Source organism: Taurulus bubalis (genome assembly GCF_910589615.1).
Source record: "Taurulus bubalis genome assembly, chromosome: 8".
In the NCBI taxonomy this organism is placed as follows: Eukaryota; Metazoa; Chordata; class Actinopteri; order Perciformes; family Cottidae; genus Taurulus; species Taurulus bubalis.
In genome coordinates, this window is record NC_136596.1 from 20218460 (window position 1) to 20245872 (window position 27413).

The 27413-nt window shown below is 39.8% G+C and overlaps 5 protein-coding genes across 5 annotated transcripts in view; 1 reads left to right on the top strand and 4 right to left on the bottom strand.

Annotated features, from left to right (window-relative positions):
* Positions 1 to 1719, bottom strand: LOC306740698 (uncharacterized protein; the record flags this gene model as incomplete). Its single annotated transcript, XM_079222927.1, has 3 exons — positions 1518 to 1719; positions 958 to 1404; positions 1 to 47 (listed from the first exon to the last, which is right to left on the bottom strand). The coding sequence occupies exons 1-3, from the start codon at positions 1687 to 1689 to the stop codon at positions 1 to 3; spliced, it is 666 nt and encodes a 221-aa protein (XP_079079053.1). The 5' UTR covers positions 1690 to 1719.
* A 10269-nt stretch (positions 1720 to 11988) lies between these two features.
* Positions 11989 to 14102, bottom strand: LOC306740699 (uncharacterized protein; the record flags this gene model as incomplete). The annotated part of the gene is made up of 2 exons (XM_079222928.1): positions 11989 to 13778; positions 13931 to 14102. The coding sequence occupies 2 exons, from the start codon at positions 14100 to 14102 to the stop codon at positions 12661 to 12663; spliced, it is 1290 nt and encodes a 429-aa protein (XP_079079054.1). The 3' UTR covers positions 11989 to 12660.
* A 1748-nt stretch (positions 14103 to 15850) lies between these two features.
* On the bottom strand, positions 15851 to 20975 carry LOC306740123 (uncharacterized protein; the record flags this gene model as incomplete). The annotated part of the gene is made up of 2 exons (XM_079222232.1): positions 15851 to 17615; positions 20804 to 20975. 2 exons carry the CDS (start codon positions 20973 to 20975, stop codon positions 16591 to 16593), a joined length of 1197 nt encoding a protein of 398 aa, XP_079078358.1. The 3' UTR covers positions 15851 to 16590.
* An 808-nt stretch (positions 20976 to 21783) lies between these two features.
* Positions 21784 to 23174, bottom strand: LOC306740124 (uncharacterized protein; the record flags this gene model as incomplete). Its single annotated transcript, XM_079222233.1, has 2 exons — positions 21784 to 22639; positions 23009 to 23174. The coding sequence occupies 2 exons, from the start codon at positions 23172 to 23174 to the stop codon at positions 21879 to 21881; spliced, it is 927 nt and encodes a 308-aa protein (XP_079078359.1). The 3' UTR covers positions 21784 to 21878.
* A 308-nt stretch (positions 23175 to 23482) lies between these two features.
* The window catches only part of cenatac (centrosomal AT-AC splicing factor), a gene marked incomplete at its 5' end in the record, with an annotated part of 4322 nt that continues 391 nt past the window's right edge, over positions 23483 to 27413 (top strand). The window contains 11 exons of the mRNA XM_079222420.1: positions 23483 to 23599; positions 23898 to 24064; positions 24397 to 24495; positions 24587 to 24653; positions 24829 to 24891; positions 25224 to 25291; positions 25384 to 25498; positions 25604 to 25631; positions 26045 to 26146; positions 26553 to 26685; positions 26857 to 27413. The exon at positions 26857 to 27413 is cut by the window's right edge and continues 391 nt beyond it. Of these exons, the coding sequence (XP_079078546.1) occupies positions 23483 to 23599; positions 23898 to 24064; positions 24397 to 24495; positions 24587 to 24653; positions 24829 to 24891; positions 25224 to 25291; positions 25384 to 25498; positions 25604 to 25631; positions 26045 to 26146; positions 26553 to 26685; positions 26857 to 26950 (1053 nt within the window). The 3' untranslated portion in view covers positions 26951 to 27413. The remainder of the gene's footprint in view (positions 23600 to 23897; positions 24065 to 24396; positions 24496 to 24586; positions 24654 to 24828; positions 24892 to 25223; positions 25292 to 25383; positions 25499 to 25603; positions 25632 to 26044; positions 26147 to 26552; positions 26686 to 26856) is intronic.

Sequence of the window (27413 nt, forward strand, 5' to 3'; positions counted from 1 at the left end):
TCATATAGAACTGCCAAATACTACTTGAGGTACATGCATCTTAAGTTCTTGTGAAAGAAATATCAGAAATATAGTTAAATAAATAAAGGGGTACTTTCTATTAATATATGGTAAAGTGTATTTCACTCAGTTAGTGAACACGTCTCCACAGGAGTTCCAACTCGATAGCTTCTCCTGTGTATATTGATCCTCAGGTGTGTGTTTTTTCTTCAGCAAAGTAATGAGTCAAGTTCTTCCCTCAAGTGCTGCAATTATGTGGCTCTTGATTGTTTGGACCATTACGTTTGGACCATAAAGCACTAGAACTGAATCGTCTCCCACATATTTGACAAATACAAGGCTATGTGCCTGTTGTCTTTCACTGATGTGGGCTTCCAGACCAGACACATACAAATACAATTTTCTTGCAGATTTAGCAAAATTACAGCTGCAAACCATTGTGGGGTCTCCTCCTGTGTACTGCCAGGTCACCACTATGTCTGAACAATTTCCCACATAAGAGACAAGTAAATGGCTTTTCACCCGTGTGGATTCTCATGTGGACTGCCAAGTCACTACTAAGTCTGAAATCTTTCCCACATGTTTCGCAAGAATATGGCTTCTCGCCTGTGTGGATTGTTACATGAGTTTTCAATGCTGAGGTCTGAGTGAATCCTTTCCCACATGTTTTGCAAGAATATGGTTTCTCACCTGTATGAACTCTTATATGGGATTTCAGTGACGATTTCTGACTGAATCTTTTATCGCAGGTGTTGCAAGAATACGGTTTCTCACCTGAGTGAGTTCTCAGGTGCATGAGTAAGCTTGACTGATAGATAAAAGCTTTCCCACATATCTCACATTTTAAAGACTTATTAAAATGAGGCCTTTCACCTGTGTGTACTACCAGATGTCTCCGCAAACGTGACTTAAACTTAAAAGTCTTGTTACACATGGCACATTGGACAGTCTTTTTACCCATGGGAGTGTTAGAGTCCATTGACATTTCAGGGTTATGTACTTTGTAAACGCAATTTCTGCTTTGCTGATTCTTTGGATTTTGCTCTGCATTTCTGGTTGATTCCGAGTTTTCAGGCTCGCTTCCTTTCTGATCTGGGCTCTCAGCTACATTAAAGATGTAAGAGAGGAGCTGGTGGTCAACTGTTGGTTCTGGTTCACTGTGGTCCCTTTCCTCACAAGTAGGAGTCAACATGAAGGTCTCAGTCTCCTGCTTCAGCTCAAGCTGCTCTCCCTCCTGACTGCTGCAGAGTTCCTCCTGTTCCTCTTTAATCTGTGGAGGCTCTGGGTCCTCTTGGTCCAGACTGGAGCTCCTCTCCTGAATACAGAGCTGCTGCTCACAGAGAACCTCCTCCTCCTCCTCTTCTTCCTCCTCTTCCTCCTTACAGACATGTTGCTGTGGGAGCTCTGGAGGGACAGAGAACAAAATAAATAGGACACTACTGTGATGGTAACGGGATAATGCAGACATGCGAGCATTTAAACAATTGTGAATATTTCGTGTCATTAAAAAAACACACCTATCCTGTGTAACTTTATTTCAGGTTTCGAAACGATGTCCAGCAGTCTGCGCTGACGGTCGATCTCTTCTTCGTACTCAACCATCACTTTTTCAAAAACACCGAATATTTCTTCAGCAGCAGCAGTTAGTCGCTCGTTGACAAACTCTCTCATGTACTCAACTTTATACATTGTTGGTTAATTTCAAACGACTGCTTGACAACTGAAATATCTCAGATAATACCATACATCCATAGAGCTGAAAAAAGGAGCAGCGGTATTGTTTACTTCGTGTTTTACCTTCTTCTTCTTTGGGGATTTATGGCATCTGCTGTTTCGTTGCTGCCCCCTGCTGGAACTAGTCCGTTACTACGCCATCCTTTTTCTTTCTATTATATATTATATTAATCAATTTTATTAACCAATGCATCTTACGTCAAACATCCGTGTCGCTCCTCTACCTTCCCCTTCATGCTCTAGTCTACAACACTTATTACTGATATTTCTGTCAATCCCATTTACCTCATTTCAGTTAACATCACATCGATTTCTCTATCCTTTTCATGGTGTTGTGGCAAACCTGATACAAGGTTTAATAATCCATTGATACAATGTTCTTCTAGTGTGGTTAAAATTATACACAGGACGTAATGTCCACCCTTCCATCCATTTTCATCGGCTCATCAGTCTCGGTGGCAGCAGGCTGACCCAGACTTCCTCTCACTCGCAACATTTTCCAGGTCATTCTGGGGGATCCGAGGCGGTCCTATCACACCATTAACAGCCAATAAACACACATTTCCTTCATCTGGGAAATAAAGATTGTTTCAAATCAATTCTGTTTGCTAACAGAAGTTTCAGTAACATAGTTAAAGAAAGGGATACTCTATTAAGATATGGCACTCTTTATGTTATTTAAAACATTTTACATTGTCACAGAGATGTAGCGATTGCAAAAGTCTATTTCACTCTTGTTCGTGAACACGTCTCCACAGGAGTTTCAGCCCGATGGTTTCTCCTGTGTATATTGATCCTCAGGTGGGTTTGTTTCTTCAGTGCAGTGATGAGTCAAATTCTTCCCCCAAATGCTGCAATGATGTGGCTCCTCATTTGAGTTCCTGTGTGTTTGGATCATGAAGCACTAGAACTGAATTTTCTCCCACATATTTGACAAATACAAGGCTATGTGCCTGCTGTCTCTGTCACTGATGTGGGCTTCCAGACCAGACACATACAAATACATGTTCTTGCAGATTTAGCAAAATGATGTCTTCAACCCATTGTGGGGTCTCCTCCTGTGTACTGCCAGGTCACTACATTGTCTGAATAATTTCCCACATAAGAGACAAGTAAATGTCTATTCATCCGTGTGGATTCTCATGTGGACTGCCAAGTCACCACTAAGTCTGAAATCTTTCCCACATGTTTCGCAAGAATATGGCTTCTCGCCTTTGTGGATTATTACATGAGTTTTCAATGCTGAGGTCTGAGTGAATCCTTTCCCACATGTTTTGCAAGAATATGGTTTCTCACCTATATGAACTCTCATATGGGATTTCAGTGACGATTTCTGACTGAATCTTTTACCGCAGGTGTTGCAAGAATACGGTTTCTCACCTGAGTGAGTTCTCAGGTGCATGAGTAAGCTTGACTGATAGATAAAAGCTTTCCCACATATGTCACATTTTAAAGACTTATATGAATGAGTCCTTTTACCTGTGCATACTATCTCGCCTCCTTTCTGATCTGGGCTCTCAACTACTACATAAGAGATGTAAGAGAGGAGCTGGCGGTCAACTGTTGGTTCTGGTTCACTGTGGTCCCTTTCCTCACAAGTAGGAGTCAACATGAAGGTCTCAGTCTCCTGCTTCAGCTCAAGCTGCTCTCCCTCCTGACTGCTGCAGAGTTCCTCCTGTTCCTCTTTAATCTGTGGAGGCTCTGAGTCCTCTTGGTCCAGACTGGAGCTCCTCTCCTGAATACAGAGCTGCTGCTCACAGAGAACCTCCTCCTCCTCCTCCTCTTCCTCCTCCTCCTCCTCCTCCTCTTCTTCCTCCTCCTCCTTACAGACATGTTGCTGTGGGAGCTCTGGAGGGACAGAGAACAAAATAAATAGGACACTACTGTGATGGTAACGGATAATGCAGACATGCGAGCATTTAAACAATTGTGAATATGTTGTGTTGTTAAAAAAACACATACCTATCCTGTGTAACTTTATTTCAGGTTTCGAAACGATGTCCAGCAGTCTGCGCTGACGGTCGATCTCTTCTTCGTACTCAACCATCGCTTTTTCAAAAACTCCGAATATTTCTTCAGCAGCAGCAGTTAGTCGCTCGTTGACAAACTCTCTCATGTACTCAACTTTATACATTGTTGGTTAATTTCAAACGACTGCTTGACAACTGAAATATCTCAGGTAATACCATACATCCATAGAGCTGAAAAAAGGAGCAGCGGTATTGTTTACTTCGTGTTTTACCTTCTTCTTCTTTGGGGTTTTATGGCATCTGCTGTTTCGTTGCTGCCCCCTGCTGGAACTAGTCCGTTACTACGCCATATTTTTTCCTTTCTATTATATATTATATTAATCCATTGTATTAACCAGTGCGTCTCCAAAAAGTCAAACATCCATCTTGCTCCCCTACCTTCCTCTACAACACTTATTACTGATATTTCTGTCAATCCTATTTTCCTCATTTCAGTTAACATCACATCTCTTTTTCCACCCAAAAGCCAACTGGGATTGTCTGGTGGTACAGATAATCACAGAGCATGACATATCTTTTGTTCTATCCTTTTCATGGTATTTTGAAAAACCTGATGTAAGGTTTATTAATACATTGATACAATTTTCTTCTAGTGTGGTTAACATTATACACAGGACGTAATGTATTGGTATGTATCTCCCTCCAAGTCCCCATATGGAAAAATAAACTCTTTTAAGCAGCGTTGTGGCAAAATTAAGAGCTCCAGATTTAATTGATTCGTTTTCTAATCTTAATCAGCAAAATAATTATAGCCGTTAAGGTAATGTGGTTGACTTAAAAATACACATCAAATTGAATCAAGTATAAGTAAAGTAACATTAAAAAAAACATACTCAAATGTATATATTTTCTTGTTTTGGCTATGTGTGTATAGTTGATCCTGAGTGTTCATGGTTGCCTCTGTTTCATGGTCAAGGAGCTGGTTGTTGTTAAGTTTTACATCAATAACATAGCACAGAGTCGCCAATATGTGTCACCTTAAAGCGTATCACGTTGAACCAATCCCAAATACATAAACATTTTTGCGTCAGACAAAAAATACCAATGGCAAGCAGGATGAAAACAAAAGTGACCGAACAACATCACCTGAGGGTTTATTCAGTAATGAGTCAATTCAATTAAAACCATTTACCAGAAATACTGCATTCATGTGGCTCCTCACGTACATGTCGGTTAAAAAAAGAAAACTATGTCTGTTTGTACTCTTTCATGCCTTGCCAATTCAAACACGCTGCAGAATCTTTCCCCGAAGGTGTTGTTATGAGGTCTTGTCACCAGTGTGAGCTCTCCTCATGTGGACCAACAAGCCACTTTTACATCTGAAATCCTCTCCACATATTTCGCAAGAATATGGCTTCTCCCCTGTATGAATTCTCATGTGGTCCTTCAATCGTGATGCCAGACTGAATCTTTTCCCATATGTGTTGCAAGAATACGGCCTTTCATCGTGGGTTCTCATGTGGCGTAACAAGGTACCACCAAGTCTGAAATCTCTCCCACATATTTTGCACGAATGCGGCTTCTCGCCTGTGTGGATGCTTACATGATCGTTCAATGAGGATTTCTGAGTGAACATTTTCCCACAGGTTTTGCAAGTTAATAAATTGCCATCCGAGTGAGATTTCCTGTGGAGTGTTAAGCAGCTACTCCATTTAAAACCTTTCTTGCTGTGCAAGAAAACGGCTTCTCGGTGTGATCTTTTCTCATGTGGGACAACAAGGCATTATTAAGTCTGAAATCTCTTCCACATGTTTTGCATGAATATGGCTTCCCACCTGTGTGGTGATGATGATGTCCGACTGAATCTTTTCCCACATGTGTTGCAGGTAAGCAGCTTTTCACCCGTGTGCACTACCAGGTGTCTCTGCAAATATGACTTGTACTGAAAAGCCTTCTCACACATGTCACATTTAAAAAACATTTTATCCGTGTGAGTATTGCTGTCAATCTTTGACATAGACTGACTCTTAGTGGGTCTGTTCCTTTTGCAAAGGATTTTCTTTACTTTGGGCTTTGCATTTTTAGTTGCTCCTAAATCTCCATTCCTGCCTTGTTTGTGATCTTGGCTTTCGGCTTCATGCGAGTTGTGTGAGAGGAGCTCGTGGTCACTTTTTGGTGCTGATACCACAGAGTTTACAACTGATAAATTGACGGTGTCATTGGGATTGAAAATCAGTCTCATCTTTAGTGTGGTCACTTTCCTCACAAGTAGGAGTCAACATGAAGGTCTCAGTCTCCTGCTTCAGCTCAAGCTGCTCTCCCTCCTGACTGCTGCAGAGTTCCTCCTGTTCCTCTTTGATCTGTGGAGGCTCTGGGTCCTCTTGGTCCAGACTGGAGCTCCTCTCCTGAATACAGAGCTGCTGCTCACAGAGAACCTCCTCCTCCCGAGAGACATGTGGCTCTGGAGGGACAAATAGAAAAAAGTAAAGAGTACTATTTGAATGGTAACGGTAAGGTAAACAAACAAACATGCGTTCATATTAGTACCAGAACAAAATAGTGTGTTATTAAAATACTTATTTTACAAACCTATCCTTTGTAGCTTTATTGTAGGTTTCCAAACGACATCCAGCAGTCTGCGCTGACGGTCGACCTCTTCCTGGTACTCAACGATAGTTTTTACAAAAACTCCGATGATTTCTTCAGCAGCAGCAGATAGTCGCTCGTTGATAAACTCTCTGAAACACTCAACCGAAGACATTGTTGCTTAGTTAGAAATTAAATATATGTACTGTCGTTGTTTTCTAACGACCAAGCGTGCAGGAAAAGACCACTGGACTTCAGTAGGGTAAAGTTTAACTTAAATCAGGTTTATTCAACAGAGTATCACACAAGCAGATAATGTGTGCAGCACGGGTCTGTAGGAAGGGCAGCTCTTCGCTCTATTCCTCGACAGACTGGCTCTTTAGGAGAGTGCAAAGCTTTGTATAGTCTCTAAGAGCATTTGTGATTGGACAGGACTAAGATGGGGGAGTCTCCTGGTTTAGACTTTGAGATCCCCTTGTTGGAGCACAGGGTTGGATCCACCCCTCTTGGCTCACGTCTCCTCCAATGGCTCAAGTATCAGTGTGTGTGCATGTTGTTCATGTTGTGCAATCTATCCTAACAAACTGTATTTTGTCTAAACTGTCAAGCGAGGCCAAATTCTTATTCTAGCAAACTGTATCTCATCTAAACTGTCAAGCGAGGCCTCCGCACCTGGCGCTCCCTCATTCCTAGGTCTAGTGATTGGGTGAAATGACCTTGAGTCGCAGACTCTTTGGCGCATACTTCTCCAATTGGAGTTTTCCCACTCCTTGAGCAAACTTGTTATTTTCACTTCAAATAACCTGGCCTCATGGCCTACTGTACAAAAAATGAATGCTTTAGCAAGATGGATACCTTCAACAGTACCTACACGACGACTAACTACAATAGGCTCGTTCGAGATGAGCCAGTTCTGCGCAGAATCGATCGGTGGCGATCGGCGCGCAATGCATGCCGGTTAGATTTGTGTCCGACTTGGGCCCGACTTGCTCTGACGTCATGCACACGTGGTCAAAGATGATCCCACGAGATCAAGGATGCCGTCGATTTTAGAGCCAGGCAGCGCAGTAGCTGTCCAACGACTGCGTGGCCCAGTGCATGATGGGAAACGCCTGGCTGTCGCCACATCAGTGAGCTGATTGGCTCTTAGATCTGACAGCAAACACCACGTTGTAGAAAATCCTTATTTTATGTGTAGTTGTAATACTTAACGCTGGATTGTTGACTATTAGTCTCATGTTTAATCTAAAAACACATCTTGTGTGGTTGATAATACAAAATCGTATTTATATAACACATATCTAAACCAGTAGTAATGTATTTCACAGGCAGACATAAAAAGAACAAAGGATGCAGCTACACACACATTTCTACATAAATATATATTTATAAACACATATGAATGAATCCAAACGTGATGTGTAAACTACAAGTAGCCTAAAGATCAGAACTAACAGGAAGTAATTTTTTTCCGTGACTTCCTGTGTATACTTTGAAGGCAGCCTAAAACTGTCCGAATTGATCGCAGTTATTTGTCAACGCCTCCTGCTGCGGCCGCCTGCTCTCATCTGGATTCCAGGCGAGGCGCAGCTCTAACGAACGAGCCTATTGCTACAACTCTTATTTTGTCTACTTGCGCTGGATGTTACGCAATAATGTTCCGACAGTGGACGTGTGTTAGCCTCCCCTTTACCTCTGCATGCAAATGTTAGTAAATATACGACAATTCATTATTATAATACATTTATTAACACATGATCGGCTTCGTTCATTTGGGCACTGATCATTGTATTCATTACTGCCATCACAGGACTGACACAGAGACAGACAACCATTGATGCTTACACTCTGAAAAACCTCTTTATTCACTAGGATCACTTTGACCTTTGAGGTCAGTCACACATCTGCAGCCCCGATTAACATAATTTACTTAAGGCTTTGACTTCAGAATGATCTGGTATTCTTAGATCCTCACCTTGCAAACCTGTATTTTTAGAATACAAACTGGAGATCAAATAACAGCATTGTGTTGCCCATGTTCCTTTAGTGATGGCATGCCCTTCTAACACGTGGGTTCTAGCTGCTTGTACTTAACATAATCATTTTCCAATTCATCAATTTGGGAAGACCAGTCTTAATAACGGGAATTCAATATATTTTTGTATTTATCATTATTAGCAAAATTCATCGAGCACACTGTCGCACATCATGTACAATTTGTAAAAACAATTTACAAAATATACAAAGGTTAAAAAAAGTTCAATGCTGCAAGTAAAAGAAAAGACTTTTCAACAGGATAACAACATAAGTAACCCAACAACAGTATAAAGAGGGTTCTCAGCCTAAATATCACAGTTCAAAATTCATGCATTTGAGTATTCAAATATATTTTTTAACTGGTATTAGTTTAGCAGATCAAACATTTGTATGAACTATGAACTAATTGTGCAGCAAAGATTTTAGAACGATTTGGGAGATAATGATTGTTTCAAAGACCTATTGTTGAAAACACAGTAATATTTAGGATTTAAAAAAGAGGTTAGTTCAACAAAACTTGATGGCTTTATTGATGATGTACTATGCAATTAAACAAATATATTGTGATTTCTTCATGATGGGAAATACTTCATAAACAATAACAAAGAAATTGCTGGAACAAAATTGTATTCATGTTAGCGAGTGAACACTTCTGCAGTGGTTTATTCTGTTTTAGTTTAGTTTTTTCAAGTGTGAGGCAACAAATTTCCCCTCGGGGATTAATAAAGTATCTATCTATCTATCTATCTATCTATCTATCTATCTATCTATCTATTTATTTGTCACTATGCATTCTTTCATGCCTTGTCAATTCAATCACTCCGAAGAATCGCATTCCACAGGTGTGGCAGGGATATGGTTTCTCACCCGTGTGGGCTCTTCTAGTGTGGATTTTCAAATCTCCACCAAACCTGAAAGCTCTGCCACATGTTTTGCAAGTAAAGGGCTTCTCCCCTGTGTGTGTTCTCATGTGAACCAACAAGCCACTATTAAATCTGAAATCTCTCCCACATGTTTTGCAAGAGTATGGCTTCTCCCCTGTGTGGATTCTTGTATGAGCTTTCAATACGGACGTCTGTCTGAATCTTTTTCCACAAACGTTGCATGAATGGGGCCTCTCATCTGTGTGGATTTTATTGTGCGCATACAAATTGGACTTAAACTGAAATGCCTTGCCACATGTGTCACATTTGAAAGGCGGAATATTTAACAAGTTAGAGTTGTTTATATTATTACTGTGAATTTTGCTTTCGTGATGTCTTTGTTTTAGCTCTGCATTTATAGTTGATCCTGTCTCATCTGGGCTCTCAGCTACATGAGAGATGTAAGAGAGGAGCTGGTGGTCACTTGATGGTTCACTGCGACAGTTGTATGAGAGGAGCTGATGGTCCTTGTATGACTCTGGTACCACAGAGCCTATACCCGTATGTTGACTGTGTCATCAGGATCGAAGTACAGATACTGATCTTCACTGTGGTCACTTTCCTCATAAGTAGGAGTCAACATGAAGGTCTCAGTCTCCTGCTTCAGCTCAAGCTGCTCTCCCTCCTGACTGCTGCAGAGTTCCTCCTGTTCCTCTTTAATCTGTGGAGGCTCTGGGTCCTCTTGGTCCAGACTGGAGCTCCTCTCCTGAATACAGAGCTGCTGCTCACAGAGAAGCTGCTGCTCACAGGAAACCTCCTCCTCCTCCTCTTCCTCACAGACACGTTGCTGTGGGAGCTCTGGGGGGGACAGAGAACAAGGGAAATAGGGCACTACTGTGATAGTAGAAAACAGACTTGTGTGATAGAATAACTGACATCTGAGCAAATATAAGTACAGGTACTGTTATGTATTAAAACCATTAGGATCATATAAGTCATACACCTATTGTTAGGGCTGTATATATTCCCTGAGCTGTTGTCCCTTTCTTCCCCCTCTGGAAGCTCTGTCCAGGTGTAGCTACTACATTGCTAAACGAGTTGCACCTGGATTGGAAAGGAAGCGCTTAAAATGTCCTACGCCCGCAGCCGAAGAGAGGCCTCTGATGTGGGGGACTCAGATTACGATTTGGTTTTGTGTGTATGTTTTATGATAATAAATCCCACGAATTTGGGTTGTTTTAAAGAAGTATTCTGTGGTCGGTTTGAGTCAGTAATGGACCAACAAAAGGGTGGGGCGAAACAAAAAGTTTGTATTTTAAAGAATACGTTTTACACACCTATCCTGTATAACTTCAATTCGGGTTTCAAAATATTATCCAACAATCCGCGCTGACGGTCGATCTCCTCCTCGTACTCGACAATAGTTGTTTTTAAAAGTCCGAATATTTCCTCCGCAGCGGCAGTGAGTCGCTCGTTGATTAACACTCTCAGATATTCAACTGCAGACATTGTTGATGTGTTCAAATGAAACGACGAACAGCACGACTACAGTATCGTCTTCCAGCTAATGCAGTGCATTTATACTTTAACGTATACAACATAAGATACAGAGAGAGGAGAGGCAGCGCCTCTATTGTTTACTTCCGCTGGATGTCACACTGTGAAGCTCCGACAGTGTACAAGAGCTGACTTTACGTTCCGTTTTTATATGCGGCTGTATGCCTGTCATTTTCGCAGGGGAATTTTCTCCATAGTTAACCACATCTATGTAGACAGAATATGTATTAAAACCTCAGTCATGAAAATACTGATGAAATACATGCATGTTATCTGATAAACGTCTAACTAGTGTAGAACATATGTTTAAAGTTGGATGTTTAGGGAAAAAAAAACTTATTCTCTGTCTTGCCAAGAGTTAAATGATAAGGTAGATACCACGCATGTCTGTACGCTAAAGATGGAGCTACAACTAATAACTTGGGTAATACAGGGCTCTCAAGTGTCACGCATTGAGCGTGACTGTCACGCATTTCGGTCTTAAGTCACGCCCTCCCGCCACACATCGTATTTCTCACGCTAAACAAAGACTCTAGGCTATTTAATGTGCCGCAGCGCGCAAACATGACCTGGTCGCGCTGCCCTCACCATGGAGGAATCAAGCACGTCTCCCCCGAATCCCCTGCCAATCAATAAAAAGAAATGGGCGACACGAATAGCCAATCAGAAAAACGTATCTGTTGTATCTGGGTGAAATGTAATCCCGGTCGCGCCTCCGCCCTCCCCTTTGTTTTATGTGCACAAAAGTAGTGTAATATGTGAATAAAATAGGAGATACATGTAAAATAAATGTCTAAAGTGAAATATCTTTATATAATTAGTAGGTAAGTATTCCCTGTCACTCTACTTTCACCAGAGAGTCTTAGATAAAATGTAACAGAGCAACAACATGTTTTCAGCACATCGTGTTGAAATTAATCCAGTAAACTAGTTCACACAAGTGTAAAATATATTTCAAGTTTGAGATTAACAGGATCTAGATTAATAATTAATATACATTAACAGGATCTAGATTCTGAAACTGGCCAACTAGATATTCACCTGGGACCATGACATCTCCTGCAATAGAGTGTACTGTTCTTACCATCTGCTCTGCATTTCTAGTTGATCCTGAATCTCCATGTTTGACTCCTTTCTGATCTTGGCTCTCAGCTTCATGCGTGCTGTCAGAGACTTATATAGGAATAACTCAATGAGCCCCATGTATTCTTACTCGAGTATATACATTTATTACAACACAAATAGGCCAGAGAAGATCTAAGTACAGCATGCATAAACAGAGTAACAAGAAATTCATACAGCTTTATGCTGTATGAATTTCCACACCATACAGAATATAATCACACTATCTTGGAGGGGGCAAAACATTTTGTTGGGAGTCAGATGTATCTAAAAGGTAATCATATTATCTTAATGCCTCAACATCCAGAGCCTCCTTACATAAGGCATGCGGAGTGTGACCGACGTTCGCCTTTCAAAATACAAAACAGATTAATATTATCATATAAATTTATATGATGACATTCATATGTATTCACTTTTTGTTTTTCCACAAAAATCACCTCATATCAAAGTGAACATATCACAAAATTGTATACTGTTCCTAAAAGCAATATGAGTTATGATATACCAAGCAGGTAAAAAAACTACTTAATTGAACAAATATTTGTGTTTTTGATGATGCACTACTTCATTAAAATAAAATATTATGACCTCTTTATATACAAGTATATAGATGACATCATTGCAAAAGTGTATTTATTTTAGTAAAAGAACACTCCAGAGGGGTTGATGTTTTGTCTTAAACTTTCCCCATTAATGTGGCTCTTCTCTTTTGGGAATTAAATATACCACTTTATTTTATGCAGATTGTTCCCAAATTGTCACACAATATTTTCCTACATGTGTTGCTGTTATGACTTCGCATCTGTATGGACTTTTTTGTGAGTCTTCAATTGTGATGTCCAACAAAATCTTTCCCCACATGTGCTGCAAGAATAGGGTCTCTCACCTGTATGGACTCTTTTGTGAGCCTTCAATAGTGTTGTCCAACTGAATCTTTTCCCACAGATGTTGCAAGAATAGGGTTTCTCACCTGTATGGCTTCTTAAGTGAGAGGTCAATACTGATTTCCGATTGAAGTTTTTGCCACAGATTTTGCAAGAAAACGGTTTCTCACCTGTGTGGATTCGTAAATGAGCACTCAACCGTGATGTCCGACTGAATGCTTTCCCACAGGTGATGCAAGAATACGGTTTCTCACCCGAGTGTATTTTTATATGAGCATTCAATGTTGATGTCTGACTGAATATCATCCCACAGGTGATGCAAGAATATGGTCTCTCACCTGTGTGTGTTCTCATGTGAGTGTTCAATGTTGATGACCTACTAAATCCTTTCCCACACGTGTTACATAAATATGGCTTCTCACCTGTATGGATTCTCAGGTGTCTGTCCAGTGTGGATTTATACTTAAATAGTTTTCCACATGTGTCACATTTTAAAAACTCTTGGCCTGTGCTTGTATTACAGTGAATCGTTGACATAGTGGGGTTATAAACATTGTTACTTTGACTGTTCCTTTTGTGGTGTATTTTCTTTAGTTTAGAATATGCATTTTTTGTTGATTGAGAGTCTCCATGTTTGCCTCCTTTCTGATCTTGGATTTCAGCTTCATGATCCTTGTTTGGTTCTGCTACTGCAGCACTTTCAACTGAAATGTAGCCTTGAGGTTGTTCCTGTTCCTCCCTCTGAGTTTCATCAGTACACAAGTACAGAGTCTGACCTTCACCAGGGTCACTGTTTTCATAAATGTCCGTCAACATGAAGGTCTCAGTCTCCTGCTTCAGCTCAAGCTGCTCTCCCTCCTGGCTGGTGCAGAGTTCCTCCTGTTCCTCTTTAATCTGTGGAGGCTCTGGGTCCTCTTGGTCCAGACTGGAGCTCCTCTCCTGAAAACAGAGCTGCTGCTCACAGAGAACCTCTTCCTCCTCCTCCTCCTCCTCTTCCTCCTCCTCCTTACAGACATGTTGCTCTGGGGGACAGAGAACAGAGGAAATATAATACAACGGTGATGGTAGAAAATAGACTTCTAAACAAATAAATACAGTACGTTTCTTTTTCAACCATCAAGATCATATAGTCAAATTAATTTGTTCTCTCAAGGACCATTCTGGTTTAACACACCTATCCTGTGTAGCTTAATTGCAGGTTTCCAAACGATGTCCAGCAGTCTGCGCTGACGGTCGATCTCTTCCTGGTACTCGACGATATTTTTGACAAAAACTCCAAATATTTCCTCAGCTGCAGCAGATAGTCGCTCGTTGATAACCTCTCTCAAATACTCAACCGACGACATTGTTATTGAATTATAAATGATATAATTAGCTGCGCAACGACTACGGTGCCTGTATTGTTTACTTCCGGGGAATGTAACACTTCCGGTGAATGTCACACGACATTCTTCCGGCGGTGGAATGTGTGAAGATTTGTTCCGCTTGTGATTGTTTGCCTTTTTATTTATTTTTATTTTCACAGAAAACGTTTTTAACACTAGTCATGGCTGAAACGAGTTGTTCTAGTATTATTTGTGTTAACATCTGTCCCCTCACTGAATTGTATGTCCTATTAATACATGGAAGTGGATATTGTATTAATTAAAATACTGTACAATGTGTAAAATACTTGTAATGGAGTCTCAATTTTGAACAGGGCCTACATGTTGTAGTTTAATCGTGAAAAGGCAACCGTTCTGTATTATATAATATGATTATTTTATGTCTGTGTATTTTGCTTCTAACTTGTGAACACATTCTCTATTGAATATCTTCACATTGTTGTATTACAATGTTTATTTCCGTAGCCCTCCTGATTCCAAATACTTCTGCTACTGCTGAGCCCACACCTTATTGTCAGCCATGCCCATCTACACCTGTTTAAAAGAATATGGCTTTTCACCTGTATTAATTATTCTACGAGTTCTGAATGCGGATTTCTGGCAGAGGATTTCCTCACCTCTGTGGATTATTTACGTGTGTATAACAACCTGGAATTATACTTAAAAGCTTTCCCACAAGAATCACAATGTAATGGCTTTGCAAGTAATTCAGGTGATATGTTAATGTGTGTCTGTGCTGTTAGTGTGACTTGCTTTTATAAATGACCTCTCTCTAGTTTGATTAATTTCTCGTTGATCCTAAACTGTCACGGTTTCCTCCTTTGTGATCTCGGCATTACATTTTATTAAAGTTGTGAGAGAGGATCTGGTGGTTATTGTTTAGTTAGATATTAGTTAATAATAATATTATTGACAGCCAAAGTCCACAATACAATGTAACACACGCTGTACAGTCTTTGTCATCTGAAAAAGGAAATCAAGTTGAACTAATCACAAAAACAAGAGAAAACAAGTCTACTTGTATAACCTATTTCCTGTATGAAAAAAAAATATTAATTTAACAAGTAAAACATTTGTGGGAACTATGAACTCACTGCAACAAAGACTTAAAATGTTTCTAAGTGTTGTTGACAGCAATAATAGCAAGACAGTAACATGCGGAAAACAGATTGATTAACAAGACTTGATTGCATTGTTGATGATGTAAAACTTAATTATTCTAAGATATTGTGATCTCGTCTTTATAAGAATGTATTTTTACATACAAATACAAAAGTGTATTCCACAGGTGATGTAAGAATGTGGTCTCTCACCTGTGTGTGTTCTCATCTGAGTGTTCAATGTTTATGTCCTACTAAATATTTTCCCACAGGTGTTACAATATATGACTTCTCACCTGTATGGATTTTCAGGTGTCTGTCCAGTGTTGACTTATACTTCCAATGTGCTCCACATTTGTCCCACTGCTAAAACTTTTTCCCTGTGCTTGTATTCATGTTAATTGTTGACACAGTATTGTTATACACATTGTTCACATCTCTTCTTTGACATCTGTTTTTCTAGTTGATCCTAAATTTCCATGTTTGACTCCTTTCTGATCTTGGCTCTCAGCTTCATGAGTGTTGTAAGAGACTTATATAGGAATAACTCAAAGAGCTCCAGGTATTCTTACTTGAGTATGTACATTTATTGCAACACAAATAGGCCAGAGAAGATATTGGTACAGCATACATAAACACAGCCATACCAGAAACTTAAAGTAACAATACATTCACACAACTTTATGCTGTATATCCCACATGATACAGAATATAATCACACTATCTTGAAAGGAGCAAAACATGTTGTTAGGAGTCAGAAATATCTAAAAGGTAATCATATTATCTTAATGCCTCGACACCCAGTTCCTCCTCACATAAAGTATGTTGAGTGTGACTGACGTACGCCTTTCAAAATACAAACAGAAAAATATTATCATATAAACTTATACGATGACATTCATATGTATTAATTTTTTCACCGAAGTCTCCTCATATCAAACTGAACTAATCACAAAATGGCATACTGTTGCTAACAGCAATAAGAGTTATGCTAAACTAAGCAGGTAAAAAACTACTTGATTTAACAACACTTGATGGTGTTTTTGATGATGCACTACTTCATTAAAATGAAATATTGTAAACTATTCTTTATGGGAAATGCTTTACATACAATTATAAAGATGACATCATTGCATAAGTTTAAACATTTTTACTAACAGAACACTCCAGAGGGGTTGATGTGTTGTTCTGTTTCGTGATTGTTTGATCACGTATGACATTTAAGATACACTTTTTCCACATGTACTGCATTAATGTGTCTCTTCGCTTGTTGGGAATTAAAAATACCACTTTATTTTATGCAGAGAATTACAAAATTGTTACAAAATAATTTCCCACAGGTGTTGCTGTTATGACTTTTCATCTGTATGGACTTTTTTGTGAGCGTTCAATTGTGATGTCCAACTGAATCTTTTCCCACATGTATTGCAAGAAAAGGGTCTCTCACCTGTATGGACTCTTTTATGAGCCTTCAATTTTGATGTCCAACTGAATCTTTTCCCACATGCGTTGCAAGAATATGGTCTCTCGCCTGTATGTATTCTCATATGAGTGTTCAATGCTGATGGCCAACTGAAGCTTTTCCCACATGTGTTACATAAATATGGCTTCTCACCTGTATGGTTTTTTACATGAGCTTTCAATGTTGACAGATGACTGAATATCTTCCCACAGGTGATGCAAGAATATGGTCTCTCACCTGTGTGTGTTCTCATATGAGTGTTCAATGTTGATGACCTACTAAATCTTTTCCCACATGTGTTACATAAATATGGCTTCTCACCTGTATGGATTAGCAGGTGTCTGTCCAGTGCTGATTTATACTTAAAATAATTGCCACATGTGTCACATTTTAAAAACTCTTGGCCTGTGCTTGTATTACAGTGAATTGTTGACATAGTGGGGTTATAAACATTGTTACTTTGACTGTTTCTTTTGTGATGTACTGTCTTTAGTTTAGAATATGCATTTTTTGTTGATTGAGAGTCTCCATGTTTGCCTCCTTTCTGATCTTGGATTTCAGCTTCATGATCCTTGTTTGGTTCTGCTACTGCAGCGCTTTCAACTGAAATGTAGCCTCGAGGTTTTTCCTGTTCCTCCCTCTGAGTTTCATCAGTACACAAGTTCAGAGTCACATCTTGACTGTGGTCACTTTCCTCACAAGTAGGAGTCAACATGAAGGTCTCAGTCTCCTGCTTCAGCTCAAGCTGCTCTCCCTCCTGACTGCTGCAGAGTTCCTCCTGTTCCTCTTTAATCTGTGGAGGCTCTGGGTCCTCTTGGTCCAGACTGGAGCTCCTCTCCTGAATACAGAGCTGGTGCTCACAGAGAACCTCTTCCTCCTCCTCCTCCTTACAGACATGTTGCTGTGGGAGCTCTGGGGTCAGAGAACAGAGGAAATAGGTACAACTGTGATGATAGAAAATGTACGTCTGAACAAATGAATACAATACGTTTCTTTTTCAACCATCAGGATCATATACGAGTCAAATTAATGTGTTATTCCAAGGGCCAATTTAGTTTAACACACCTATCCTGTGTGACGGAATTGCAGGTTTCCAAACGATGTCCAGCAGTCTGCGCTGACGGTCGATCTCTTCCTGGTACTCAACGATATTTTTGACAAAAACGCTAAATATTTCCTCAGCTGCAGCAGATAGTCGCTCGTTGATAAACTCTCTCACATACTCAACCGACAACATTGTTATTGAATTACAAATCATATAATTAGCTGCGCAACGACTACGGTGCCTGTATTGTTTACTTCCGGATGTCCCACTTCCGGTGAATGTCACACGAGCAAGTTCCGGCGGTGGAATGTGTGAAGATTTGTTCCGCTTGTGATTGTTGGTCGTTTAACAGAATAAATGTTTTTTTTTAACACTAGTCATGGCTGAAACCAGTTTTTCCAGTATAATTTTTGTTGACATCTGTCCCCTCACTGAATTGTATCTTCTATTTACACATGAAAGTGGATATTGTATTCATTAAAATAAGATAAAATAAGATAATCCTGTATTAGTCCCGCAGTGGGGAAATTACAGGATTACAGCAGCATTGCTCACAAGTAAATAAAAGATACGAATCAAGTAATATAAATAAACAGTAAAACAGTAATAAAAACAAAATAAAAACAGTAAAGAAGAATATTAAATACAAAATAAAATAAAAAAGTATATAAAAGTACTTAAACGTATTGCTCATATTAGATATTGCACCAGGTGAATGAATTAAAGTGTTCAGAAGTGTCCAAGTTTAGAAGTGTTCAAAGTGTTCGTGTACAATGTGGGACATACTTGTAATGGAGTCTCAATTTTGAACAGGGCCTAAATGTTGTAGTTTAATAGTGAAAGGGAAACCGTTCTGTATTATATAATATGATTATTTTATGTCTGTGTATTTTGCTTCTAACTTGTGAACACATTCTCTATTGAATATCTTCACATTGTTGTATTACAATGTTTATTTCCGTAGCCCTCCTGAATCCAAATACTTCTGCTACTGCCAGGCCCACACCTTATTGTCAGCCATGCCCTTCTGCACCGGTTTGAAAAAAATATGGCTTTTCACCTGTATTCATTATTCTACGAGTTCTGAATGCCGATTTCTGGCAGAAGATTTCCTCACCTCTGTGGATTATTGTGTGTATAACAGCCTGGAATTATACTTAAAAGCTTTCCCACAATAATCATAATTTAATGGCTTTGCAAATAATTCAGGGGATGTGTTCATGGTAAGTGTGTCTGCCAGGTCATCAGAGTAGTGTAAAAAACAGAAGTGAGTTTCGGCTCAGGCACCGAAATCTGCGTTGCGATCCGGTAGGTACCGGTCGTATTGGTTTTCGGTACCCAACCCTAGCTGTTAGTGTGACTTGCTTTTATAAATTACCTCTCTTCTATATGGGAAATGCTTTACATACAATTATGACATCATTCAGAAGTGTATTAATGGTAAATGGACCCGTACAGCGCTTTTCTAGTCTTCCGACCACTCAAAGCACTTTAACACTACATGACATCATTCACCCACTTATGATAGGAGCACCATTCAAGGCGCTACATCAGATTGTCAACCATTCATACACCGTAGGCGCAGATACAGGAGCAATTTAGGGTTAAGTGTCTTGCTCAAGGACACATCAGCATGGGCTAGTGGCGCCGGGGATCGAACCGCCGATCCTCTGATTGAAGGACGACCCTGCTCACCACTGAGCCACAGTCACCCTGTGAGAGAACACTCCAGAGGGGTTGACATGTTGTCCTGTTTAGGGATTGTTTGATCACGTATGACATTTAAGATAAACTTTTTCCACATGTACTGCATTAAAGAGACTCTTCGCTTGTAAATGTTTAAATAGACACTTTATTTTATGCAGAGAATGTAAAATGGTTACAAAATATTTTCCCACAGGGTTTGCTGTTATGACTTTTCACCTGTATGGACTTTTTTGTGAGCGTTCAATTGTGATAGCCAACTGAATCTTTTCCCACACGCGTTACACAAATATGGCTTCTCTCCCATATGGCTTTTTATGTGAGGGATCAATGTTGACAGCTGACTGAATATCATCCCACAGGTGATGCAAGAATATGGTCCCTCACTTGTGTGTATTCTCATATGAGTTTTCAATGTTGAAGTCCTATTAAATCTTTTCCCACAGGTGTTAGACAAATATGGCTTGAGTTTAGGATCTGCATTTTTTGTTGATTCAGAGTCTCTATGTTTGCCCCCTTTATGATCTTGGATTTCAGCTCCATGATCCTTGTTTGGTTCTGCTACTGCAGCACTTTCAACTGAAAGGTAGCCTCGGGGTGATTCCTGTGCCACCGTCTGAGTCCCATTTTCACAAGTAGGAGTCAACATGAAGGTCTTAGTCTCCTGCTCCTGTTCCTCTTTAATCTGTGGAGGCTCTGGGTCCTCTTGGTCCAGACTGGAGCTCCTCTCCTGAATACAGAGCTGCTGCTCACAGAGAACCTCCTCCTCCTTTTCCTCCTTACAGACATGTTGCTGTGGGAGCTCTGGAGGGACAGAGAACAAAAGGCATTAGATACAACTGTGATGATAAAGAAGAAAAGTGCATTCACATGAAACCAGGCTTTCAGCACACCGGCTATCCTGACAGTGGACGAGGACAGGATGGTACAGTTGGGTGAACCCGGAGGAGAATACCAACATCAGTATTGGATAAAATATTTTTACTTTTTCAATCTTCTTCCCTCACACTGGAGAGAGTTGCTAAAGTTTGCAATCTAATATTAAGAGAAAGCATAATGTTCTGGTTATATAACGTTAACATTCTGTGAATAATTAATTGAATCCATAGACACAAAATAGATGACTCAAATATATCTTGTTCCATTGTGGTAAAAAAAGTTGAACAATTTAACATTGGACGGCAAGTGTACCGTGTAGTGTTCTCTGGCTGCTTCACCTCATTGTACCAACCTGTTCTCATCTGCTGTCTACCATCTGTATGAATCCACGTGACTGCAGTAATAATTAATACCAGTACATTACATCGAATTCCTATCTGTAGTGAAATTAAAATGATTACATTTCACACACCTATCCTGTGTAGTTTTATTTCAGGTTTCAAAACGATGTCCAACAGTCTGCGCTGACGGTCAACCTCTTCCTGGTACTCAAAGATAGTTGTTTTAAAAACTCCGAATATTTCCTCGGCAGCAGCAGATAGTCGCTCGTTGACAAACTCTCTCAAATACTCAACTGACGACATTGTTGTTTTACCTCCGCAACGACAACAATATCGTTTTCCAGCTAACTGAGCAGCTAACGGCTCACGTGCTTGTGATGTTTACTTCCGCTTGATGTCACACTGTCAAAAGTCTGACAGGGGAAGAGAGTCGTTTCTTTTCTTTCCGCTTTGTAAATTTGTTTTTCCTCTCTGCACCAGCTGATGTCGAGTTATTTCAAAGACAATCATTTAAAATAAAATAAAACATTAATTAACCAGATTTGATTGCATTATTGATGGTGTAAAAAAATAATTATTCTAAGATATTGTGACCTCTTTATAGGATTTATTTTTTTACATACAAATACAAAAGTGTACTCCACATGTGACTCAATAATATGGTTTCTCACCTGTGTGTGTGTTCTCATACGAGTGTTCAATGTTGATGTCCTACTAAATCTTTTCCCACACGTGTTACAAGACTATGGCTTCTCACCTGTATGGATTCTCAGGTGTCTGTCCAGTGTGAACATATACTTCAAATGTGTTCCACATTTGTCCCACTGCTAAAACTTTTAACTGTGCTTGTATTAAGGTTCATTTTTGAAACGGTATTGGTATACAGATTACATACATCTCTACTGTGACATCTGCTTTTGGGATGCCTTTTTTATTTTTGGCTTGAGCTCTGCATTTCTAGTTGATCCTGAAACTCCATGTTTGCCTCCTTTCTGATCTTGGCTCTCAGAGACTTATATAGGAATAACTCAATGAGTCCCAGGTATTTCTTACTTGAGTATATACATTTATTACAACACAAATATAGCCAGAGAAGATCTGCTGAACTGAAAAAAGCTGTTACATATGTTTTACAAGTAAACGCTTTGTCTCCTATATGGGTTTGACTACACCTGAAACTTCTTTGCTGCAGTGATGCAGCTTTTCTCATGTGTGAGTTCTCATGTGGTCTTTCAAGTTACTACTAGATCGAAAATTCCTCCCACATGTTTTGCAAGTGTATGGTTTCTCACCCGAGTGAGTTCTCAAGTGGAGTTTTAAGCAATTAGTCCACCTGAAACCTTTCCCACATGTTTTGCAAGTATATGGCTTCTCACCTGTATGGACTCTTACATGAGTTTGCAACACTGATGCCTGCGCAAATCTTTTTCCACAGATGCTGCAATTATACGGCTTCTCACCTGTATGGACACCCTGGTGTCTATGCAATTTTGACATGAACTTAAAAGCTTTCCCACAAGTGTCACATTTTAAAGATGTTTTACCTGTGTGCGTATTACAGTTATTTCTGCTTTTTTCTCCATCCTTGCCTCCTTCCTGATGAACTACATGAGAGTTATGATAGAGGATCTGCCTGTCGCAGTTTGGTTCTAATACCACAGACTGTTTAATTATGTTGACTACCGACTGTTTTTCTGCTGCATTCAGACAGTCATCAGGATTTAAGTACAGAGTCTGACCTTCACCATGGTCACTGTTTTCATAAATATCCGTCAACATGAAGGTCTCAGTCTCCTGCTTCAGCTCAAGCTGCTCTCCCTCCTGACTGCTGCAGAGTTCCTCCTGTTCCTCTTTAATCTGTGGAGGCTCTGGGTCCTCTTGGTCCAGACTGGAGCTCCTCTCCTGAATACAGAGCCGCTGCTCAGCGAGAACCTCCTGCACCTTAGGGACATTTTGTTGTGGAAATTCTAGAGAGACAAATGACATAAGCAAGTTACTAATGTAATGTAAAAACAAAACCATTCTGAAAACTCATCTGTTCAGACTGCATTTTGGCTCATAAAACCAAATAATAAATATGTACCTGCATGATTCTTGCACTTTTATGGATGGTACCCACATGATTGAGTGCACTTATTGTAAGTCACTTTTAATAAAATAAATCAGCTAAATAAAAGTAGTGAAACGTATCAACCAATAGAAAAGTTTGATTCGAAACTACTAGAATGCCTTCATAACAGAAGATGTGTACCAGTATATAATAAACAATTGGACCTATATGTAAATATGATTACTGTTTTGTGTTATTAAAACAATTAGGTTTCAACGTTACACACCTGTCTCGTGTAACACGGGTTTCCAAACGTTATCCAGCAGTCTGCGCTGACGGTCGATCTCTCCCTCATACTCCACGATAGCTTTTTCAAAAACTCCGAATATTTCCTCAGCAGCAGCAGTCAGTCGCTCGTTGATAAACTCTCTCAAATACTCAACTGACGACATTGTTATTGAATTAACATTGGATTGTAGACATTTCTATTCAAATCATCTATTTTGTCAATTCTTCCCGGATCGCAGCATAAACCAAAAACACTGATCAACACTCCAAATGTTTCGCACGAGAGTCGGAACAGTTTAACGTCAGTACCACATCCGGTCTGCTTCCGGGGGGACATATCGAGAAGGCACTGCTTCCGGTAGCATATTACAAGTGATTGTTGTCTTCTGTTTTGTTTTGCCTCAGCAGACGGATTATGAAAGAAGCGTCTATTCAGCTCAAACATATTTTAAGGTTTTTACTAACTGTCTAAATGGGAGCATATTATTGTTCTATATGTAGGCAAACAGCATTCACTGGGAAGGGACACATATTTGGGAAAAACCACCAGAGCCGACTCAGAGTGGTTCTTCTTAAATTCTTAGAAAAGGTGAGTAGTTAGGTAATTGTGAATTGTTGATTCCTACGGATATAGCGCTGTAGCAAGTTCAGTGTCCGTGCTCACATGTATTTATTGATAACGTACTAGCTAATCTCAGCCCTGAAGCTAACGTGTTAGCTGCGAACCGTCGTAACGATCCAACAGATCCGTGTGCCACATTTTGACTGACACCGATTTCTAGCTTTTGTTTTTTATGGTTCGGAACTTGTGTTGGCAAACAAAATCAGTTTTAGTTAAGAGTGTAACTTGTATGTTTCCTGTATTCGCTGTCTCCATTGTTTTCAAGGTGAAAGAAGCTCGCCGGACACTTAAGAAACCCCAAGTAGAAAAGTTTGATTGCACCGAGCACAAGAAGACGTTCTGGTGCTACTGCTGTGGGCGTGACGTTGAAAGAAACGTTACCGACGGGAACATGACTGTGCTGTATGGAGGCTTGTTGGAACACATGGCCACGTAGGTTGAATTTATTTAGTTTTTTAATTTAGTTTATTATTTTCCATTGATGCTTTGCTTAACTTTCACTCAGTGCAACGACAGGACGTGGGCCACAGAGCACCCATGGGTCTAAATAGTATCCTCAGCAGCAGAAGCATTATAGAACTTGTTTGGCACATGTATCCAATACAAGTTTCAAGTGGGAAAGCTCAGCAGGAAACAGGACTCATGTATATAGGCTGCCATATTTGTAAATAAAAATTATGTAAAAAAAGGTTTGACTTAACACTCCTAAAATTGGACATGCTTTTGTTCGTATGAGTATTTGTGGTGAACTGCATTTTTTTTAGCCTAGAACACAGGAAGAATGCTCACAAGTTCTGGTGGGAGAATAAGGCGGACCCCAAGTTTAGAGACAAGGTCATCATCACAGAGGAGGAAACTGAGAGGTTGGTTTGGTTTGCCAACAATCTATTTTACTGAGGTTTGTTTGGTAAATACAAGATTACTATGCAAGGTTAAGTGTTTCTTTTTATTTAGATTTAAAGCTGAGGTGGAAAAAGCATTGGAATCATTTGTGGAGACGGAGGATGAATTCCTAAAACAGGTAATGCAAAATCACTCTTTAAGAAAAAAATGTATTAACTTAACACGACTGAGTCTACAGCCATGCTATGGCTAGAAAAGTATTACAATGTTCTTTATAAATGTTATTGTAACCCAACATGAAATCTGCTTATAGTAATCAGTTGTTTGTCTTGTTTTTCTCTTCATGACTGCAGCAAGCTGATGAAATCCGGGCCCAAGAAAAGCACCGTCAAGAGGTCTTTCAGTCTCTTTTAGAGGTTTGTTTTCCAAGGATGCAGTGGCAGTATCCATCGCTGTGGCCTTGACTGTTGTTGTTATGATGACATGATTTTCAGTGACATCTAATATGGGAAATAGCTAAATTATTGTAACTGCCAAATTAGTTGACTAATGATCCTCTGGAGATCCTGTTAACTCTTAACACTGACTGGTGAAATCTTGTATTTGGTGGTTTAGAGAGAAATAAACTTTCCTCATTGGGTTATAGTAAAACATTATGAAACGATTTTTAGTTCCTAGTTTAAGTTAACATTGTGGCCAAAGTACTTCCTCTATGAACCACTGTTGGCTTTTCCTGAAACAATATCAGCGTGACGCAGAGCCAGAGTTGTGCAATGGACCCAACGGCACAGACATGTCTGCTGAGGAGGCTGTCAGGTAACACTGCGTCCACCGACGACATTCTGTCCTTTTTTGCATTGTATCATCATCGATAGCGCTTTAAATTCATTTTGTTGTCCGGGGAACAGCTCTCAATTTACGCCTTGGGGATCAGACCATCAGGCGGGCAGCAGCTTTGTCAAGTCGATGGTCAAAGCACCGCCCGCTGCAACAGGACACGGCCTGACTTTCATAGGCTACCAGGTAGACGGACAGCTCTCATTAAGTGTTATACTTTATGAATTCTTTTTTTTGTTTTTTCACACAAATGCGTCTGCCTCAGTTGATCACTTGGTTTCTCTGTTACAGGACTCAAACAGTGGAAATGTCCATACAGGTACAGTGATGCATGAATTTAGTTAACGGTGAAGTATCTGCAGAAATGCCAACAACACATTTGGAAGTTATTTCCACTCTTTATTTTCTTGCACACTGATAGAGAATTTGACAATCCAATTATCAATATTGTTACCAGACAGTGGTTTAAATACATGGCCTTTGCTGTGTGATGTGGATTTCAGGTGAAGTGAGGTGTGATTTTGCCATATTGGAAAAATCTCTACAACATTTTATTTAGTTTAGCTCTAAAAGTTAATTCCATCTGTTTTCCAGACCAGTCTCTTGTCTGGTTTTGATGAGTTTGGTGAATGTATATTTCTGTTTCTGAAAATATTTCGGGTTGTGTCTAAACTCAGTTCACCTGTTGCATGTGATTGATGAAGAATAAGCATTAGCCTCTGTGTGCCGTAGGAGCTGTACCTCCTTGGCTTCAGGAGGATCCTCGGGAGGGGACATCCACAGCTACAGCACATCCGGAGATCGGTCCATCGCTCCAAGGGTTCCTTAAACAAAGTAGGAAAAACACACACACACATTTTTAAGTGTGCTATTTAAATTTGTTGTCAGCTAAGCAGTTTGTTTGCTCAAAGAAATGTTATGGCCTTGATAGTTCCACGAGCAATTGTGTTTTATTGGTTGCAGTCACATCGCTTGTGGAAACCAGAGCGCTGTTTTTGAGCTTTTGTGCCTTCACATGCGTGAAGATCTTTTCTTTTTTGCCATTGTAACTTTTTTTTCTTTTTTTTGTAAAAATGATGGGAATCAAACTGGATCAACATATTGGTCTCGGATCTTATTCTTGGTCTGTCTTAATGATACAAAGATTTTGTCCATGCACACTCAAAGATAAATCTATAAAACTCTCAAAAATATTGGAGGATCATTCAAATTACCTTTTTTTTTTTATATACTTTGGCAGAAGAGCAAGAAAAGCTGAAGAAACTTCCACCAAACAGAGTGGGCGCCAACTTTGATCACAGCTCGCACACAGACGCCAACTGGCTTCCCTCTTTTGGTAGAGTGTGGAACAGTGGCCGACGCTGGCAGTCCAGGTGAGATAACACACACACACACACAGGTCTTAAGTTAAGGTTTGATATCCAGTATTTGTGGACAGATAAAATTACTAATTTGATAGCAAATAGTGGACATAATGTTTAATTTCCAGCTCAGTAGATGTACTTCATTGGTCTTTGCATGCAAATGTGACTTATTTTCAACAGGCACCAATTCAGACAAGAGGAAGGGCAAAAGAACAAACGGAAGAGGAAGAAGGAGCACGGCACAGAGGGGTCAAAGAAAGAAAAAAACGACTGAACAGCTGACAAATTCTGACTTTGAAACTGATTATGTTGCTTGAAAACTGTATGAAAGGATGTATATAGTTTACAAGATGTGAATGAGATTGTATACTGTGTTTCTGAGGAGTTGCAGGCTGACTGGACATCCTACTGAAGTTCCTAACCAAAACGTATTGCTTGCATATGGCAAATTGTATGTAACCTTTTTTTATAACATAATTGGGAATGTGTGCAGTATAGATACCATCATAGTATGTCAGGCTTAATTGCATTTTGCATAAAAACTGTATGGTCCAACTTCAAGACACAATATCCAAAATATTGTATCAATTTAAATCTGTCTACTCACCCAACACCCCGCTCACACTCAAAGATTTAATCAAAATTGGTGCTGTCTCTCAGTGGGTCACTGACCTGCTCCATTTAATCAACTGTAAATCAGTGACTCGAATCATAGGAACCAAAGAGAGAGGGGGAAG